The sequence below is a fragment of the Eptatretus burgeri genome, chromosome 5 (genome assembly GCF_056783735.1).
Source record: "Eptatretus burgeri isolate ZD-2024b chromosome 5, Ebu_testis_v1, whole genome shotgun sequence".
In the NCBI taxonomy this organism is placed as follows: Eukaryota; Metazoa; Chordata; class Myxini; order Myxiniformes; family Myxinidae; genus Eptatretus; species Eptatretus burgeri.
The window spans coordinates 123,114,017-123,120,246 of NC_140965.1; the positions used below are offsets into that span (position 1 = coordinate 123,114,017).

At 31.3% G+C, this 6,230-nt stretch overlaps 1 protein-coding gene across 1 annotated transcript in view; it reads left to right on the forward strand.

The window, feature by feature from the left end:
* Window positions 1-5,947, forward strand: part of LOC147027267 (cyclin-dependent kinase 1-like) — a 92,395-nt gene extending 86,448 nt beyond the window's left edge. Inside the window, exons 7-8 of the mRNA XM_085883610.1 lie at window positions 937-1,078; window positions 5,751-5,947. Of these exons, the coding sequence (XP_085739736.1) occupies window positions 937-1,078; window positions 5,751-5,849 (241 nt within the window). The 3' untranslated portion in view covers window positions 5,850-5,947. The remainder of the gene's footprint in view (window positions 1-936; window positions 1,079-5,750) is intronic.
* Window positions 5,948-6,230: the final 283 nt, after the last annotated feature.

Sequence of the window (6,230 nt, forward strand, 5' to 3'; positions counted from 1 at the left end):
AGGGCATGAGGGGTCTTAATCATCTTAGGTGTAAAAGGGGTCTTAAAAGGTCTTATGGTTCTTCTAGGTCTTTGGAGTCTTAAAGGGCGTTATGGTTCTAAAGGGTCTTAAAGGGGTGTTAGGGTTCTAAGGGGTCTCGGGTTTGAAAGGATCTTCAGGGACTTGAATGGTCTTTGGGTTATAGAGGGTCTGGAGGGTTTTAGGGGTCTTAGGGTCTTCATGGTCTTTGCAGTCTTACAGTTGTGAAATATTTTAAAGAGTCTTCAGGTTCTAAAGGGTCGAATGTAATATATACACACACATTATGTGTGACAGACAAACAAACCGACCGAACTGCAATACCCTCTCCTCGAGCGAAGGTAACTGGAGTGGCACTCAGTAGTATGCATACCTCCACCAGGCTGAACAGTTTATATTTTGTATCCCACTGATAGGTTAGATCTGAATCGGTCAGATCTGAATTACCATAACCAAAATCGAATCGGCTTGTTTTTGTGACCTAACCAACTCGTCCACCAAGTTTTGTCATAACTCGTCCACAACCATTTGAAATAACATGAGTTGGGTTGGTGACAAGAACAAGCCGATGAGATTTTGGGTCAGGTATGGTTGATACAGATCCGACCTATCAGTGAGATACAAAAAGTAAACTGTTCAGCCTGGTGGACGTATGCACTCCACCAAGTGCCATTGTAGTTTTCGTATGAGGTCACAGCACATGTGCTGTCCGATTTCACGAGTGCATCTCTCATCATTATAGCTGCCAAGGCCGATAGCTCGAGACCACCTTATCCAGCCGCTGTGCCTGTCATGGAGGTCCGAGAAGTAAATCCCTCAGATTGTTGCAATATGTTTGTGATCAGGAAGACTTTCGGTCTTTGGTTCTGTGGGTGTTTGAGCCTTGGAATGAATAACACAACTCTGTTTTGTGTGCAGGATTTTGGGCAGTCCCACACCTGACGTTTGGCCTGGCCTGGAACTCCTGCCTGCCTTTAAGCCAAGCTTTCCTCATTGGCCAATGTCCAATCTGTCCGGTCATGTGCCTTCCCTCAGCAAGCATGGTATCGACCTCCTGATGGTGAGTTCGCAACAAAGTCACGGTCGTTAACTGAACTCTAACACCCTTTAAGACTTTGAATACCCTCTAAGATCCTTTCGACCCCTAAACTACAGGACAGAAGGTTTCTCACCTTGCCATATTTCTTCCTTCTATCGCATTTACAGAAGTGTGAAAGATTTTGTAATTGTCATGGAAGCAAACAATAGAATGGTTTGTGCAAACACGAAATGCATGATGGGAAGTGCATACTCAGAACTAGGGATGGTGAATGATATACTGTGATTTAAGTCTCCATTTTATATCAGCTGATGGGTGCTCATATCAGCATTGCACTTTGTCACGTGGTGTTCATTTCCCATGGTAAAGACTCATCTGATGGACTTACAACGACTACCATGACTACTATTTCGACTTTATCATCCCTATTTATTTGTGGGTTCAATCATTGAAAGCCCTTCACGAAGCGGCAGGCCAGGCCTGACGTTCGATTGAAGGTGATAACTCACCTACCCTTTATAAAGGACACGATGGGACCTTTAACCTCCAGAAGTTAAGGCTAACAGAAAGAATACCTGGCTTCACGTCCATCTGAGGGACAACGCATCTTGTGATGCAACACACTGGTTGAGAAACACTAATACAACAGTTTATGATCAACTTGGGAATGTAACCCAGGCTACACGGCTGGCTCGTTGATAGGTATTATACCTCTGTACCATCCTGTTGCACCTGGACCGTCTAAATACATGGATATTACTGATGAAATCGTACTGCTGAAAAAATAATGTGAAAGATCACAAAAGTGAGGAAACTTGTACAGAGAAAGGTTTTTCCAGCAATCAAGGCTTATGGAAGAAGTAAACGAGAAATTAGTTTACAACACCCCCGACAACAAACAATAAAATAATAAAATACCAGAATAAAGAAAATAATAAAAATAAAATATAATACCAGAATTAAAAAATATAATACCAGAATAAAAAAATACAATACCAGAATAGAAAAAATACAATACCAGAATAAAAAAATAAAATACCAGAATAAAAAAATAAAATACCACAATAAAAAAATAAAATACCAGAATAAAAAAATAAAATACCAGAGTAAAAAATACAATACAAGAATAAAAAAATACAATACCAGAATAAAAAAACATAATACCAGAATAAAAAAAACATAAAATACCAGATTAAAAAAATACAATACCAGAATAAAAAAATATAATACCAGAATAAAAAAATAAAATACCAGAATAAAAAATACAATACCAGAATAAAAAAATACAATACCACAATAAAAAAATATAATACCAGAATAAAAAAAATACAATACCACAATAAAAAATATAATACCAGAATAAAAAAATAAAATACCAGAATAAAAAAAATATAATACCACAATAAAAAAATATAATACCAGAATAAAAAAAATACCAGAATAAAAAATATAATACAAGAAAAAAAAATAAAATAGAAGAATAAAAAAATATAATACCACAATAAAAAATATAATATCAGAATAAAAATAATATACCAGAATAAAAAAATATAATACCAGAATAAAAAATAAAATACCAGAATAAAAAAAATATAATACCACAATAAAAAAATAAAATACCACAATAAAAAAATAAAATACCAGAATAAAAAAATATAATACCACAATAAAAAATACAATACCACAATAAAAAAATATAATACCAGAATAAAAAATACAATACCACAATAAAAAAATATAATACCACAATAAAAAATACAATACCACAATAAAAAAATATAATACCAGAATAAAAAAATAAAATACCAGAATAAAAAATATAATACCACAATAAAAAAATATAATACCAGAATAAAAAAATATAATACCAGAATAAAAAAATAAAATACCAGAATAAAAAAAATATAATACCACAATAAAAAAATATAATACCAGAATAAAAAAAATACCAGAATAAAAAAATATAATACCAGAATAAAAAATAAAATACCAGAATAAAAAAATATAATACCACAATAAAAAATATAATACCAGAATAAAAAAATAAAATACCAGAATAACAAAATATAATACCACAATAAAAAATAAAATACCAGAATAAAAAAATATAATACCACAATAAAAAATATAATACCACAATAAAAATAAAATACCAGAATAAAAAAATATAATACCAGAATAAAAAATAAAATACCAGAATAAAAAAATATAATACCACAATAAAAAAATAAAATACCACAATAAAAAATATAATACCAGAATAAAAAAATATAATACCACAATAAAAAATACAATACCACAATAAAAAAATATAATACCAGAATAAAAAAATACAATACCACAATAAAAAAATATAATACCACAATAAAAAAATACAATACCACAATAAAAAAATATAATACCAGAATAAAAAAATAAAATACCAGAATAAAAAAATATAATACCACAATAAAAAAATACAATACCACAATAAAAAAATATAATACCAGAATAAAAAAAATACAATACCACAATAAAAAATATAATACCAGAATAAAAAAATAAAATACCAGAATAAAAAAATATAATACCACAATAAAAAAATATAATACCAGAATAAAAAAATATAATACCAGAATAAAAAATAAAATACCAGAATAACAAAATATAATACCACAATAAAAAATAAAATACCAGAATAAAAAAATATAATACCACAATAAAAAATATAATACCACAATAAAAATAAAATACCAGAATAAAAAAATATAATACCAGAATAAAAAATAAAATACCAGAATAAAAAAAATATAATACCACAATAAAAAAATAAAATACCACAATAAAAAAATAAAATACCAGAATAAAAAAACTATAATACCAGAATAAAAGAATAAAATACCAGAATAAAAAATATAATACCACAATAAAAAAATATAATACCAGAATAAAAAAAAATACCAGAATAAAAAAATATAATACCACAATAAAAAAATATAATACCAGAATAAAAAAATATAATAACACAATAAAAAAATAAAATACCACAATAAAAAAATAAAATACCAGAATAAAAAAATAAAATACCACAATAAAAAAAATATAATACCAGAATAAAAAATAAAATACCAGAATAAAAAAAATAAAATACCAGAATAAAAAAAATAAAATACCACAATAAAAAAATAAAATACCACAATAAAAAAATAAAATACCAGAATAAAAAAATAAAATACCACAATAAAAAAATAAAATACCAGAGGAAAAGAATGTCCACAAGTGCAGCAAAGGTCATGGGTCACGTATGGTAGTTAACATCAGATGAATCATGATGTTGAAAAATTAGGAGGGTTAGGATTTGTCAGACACATGGTTAAAAATGTGGTTAACATCTGGAACATAAGTAAATCTATGGATTAAGGTGATGAGTCCTGGTAATGTTATAAGGCATAAATAAAGTGGTTAACATATGGAACATTAGTAAATGGATGGATTAAGGTGATGAGTCCTGGTAATGTTATAAGGCATAAAGAAAGTGGTTAACATATGGAACATTAGTAAATCGATGGATTAAGGTGAAGAGTCCTGGTAATGTTATAACGCCTAAAGAAAGTGGTTAACATATGGAACATAAGTAAATCGATGGATTAAGGTGATGAGTCCTGGGAATGTTATAAGGCATTAAGAAAGTGGTTAACATATGGAACATCAGTAAAGCATTGGATTAAGGTGATGAGTCCTGGTAATGTTATAAGGCATAAATAAAATGGTTAACATATGGAACATTAGTAAATTGATGGATAAAGGGGAAGAGTCCTGGTAATGTTATAACGCCTAAAGAAAGTGGTTAACATATGGAACATCAGTAAATCGATGGATTAAGGTGATGAGTCCTGGTAATGTTATAAGGCATAAAGAAAGTGGTTAACATAAGGAACATAAGTAAATCGATGGATTAAGGTGAAGAGTCCTGGTAATGTTATCAGGCTCAGCTCACTCGGCCTCGCAGAAAGCTCCAAAGCTGAGACTCTTTTATTGTCTTTTTGCCACGTTTGTAATAATTCACCGTCAAAGTAAAATATTACCTTTACTTTCAGAAATCAGTTATAATGGCGATAACTTTGCAGGTTTCCCTTTGTCGCAACAACATCGATTTAACTCGTTGCTGAAAACATGATGTACCTTTTTGAAAACATCGTAACTTCCGGGAACTCTAACACATTAGGCGGAAGCACAGGAGATAGTGCAGCTGATAGAGCAGGAGAACACTTTGAATTATTGTAAAGGCAAATGATGGAATGTCCTTCCTCTGACCTTGCTCCAAAGTGCCAGGTGTAATTGACTCCATAATGAGCTCATTTGCAAAGGAATCTGGTGTTTGCTCCAGGCAGCCATTGCCCATTCCATTCCCACCCACGCTTGTCATTTCTTTCTTCCCCATTCCACCCTTTCTTATGCTGGAGCCTCAGGTGTTAGTTTTACACATTGCTGTGGGAGTGGTCATTTGCATTACCTTGTCAGGGAATGTGCCTTCGAGTCAAAGCAATATCTAAAGGCTTGAGAAGAAAACTTTTCAAGAAGATTAACAACGTTATACTTATGTACATATACCTACAACGAATCTTAATGCTCATCAAAATATGAATGGACTTCCTGGGCAGAGTAACAAGACCCATTGGTGTAACTTTCATTGCTTTATTTCTTTTCCTCACAGAAGTTTCTCAGCTACGACCCAAATCGGCGTATTTCGGCAAAAAGAGCTTTGCTTCATGAATTCTTCCAAACGCCATGCCAAAGTGAGCTTCCCGAGTGAAGCTTTGGATTCGCACACTTTCTATACAGAAATGTTCTTGGTGAAGAATACTGAGATATCGTTTCCTTGATGACATGATGAAATAAACTTTTGGTGAAAACCCACGGTGCAGAACCAGAGTGATTTTTCCACCAAGAGCATGTCGATGTTTGAGTACACTGGTGGATCGTTGGTTAGAATGCTGGACTGACATCCCAGACCTCCTGGGTCTCATAATAATAATAATAATAATAATAATAATAAAAATAATAATAGTAATAAAATATCCCAAGGAACTTCATTATAGGATGAGGCCATTTGGCCCATCAATCTTACACAATGGTTGTGAATGCCGATGTTTTTTTTTTAACCCATGCTCTTCCTTTTTAAATGCTGAGCATC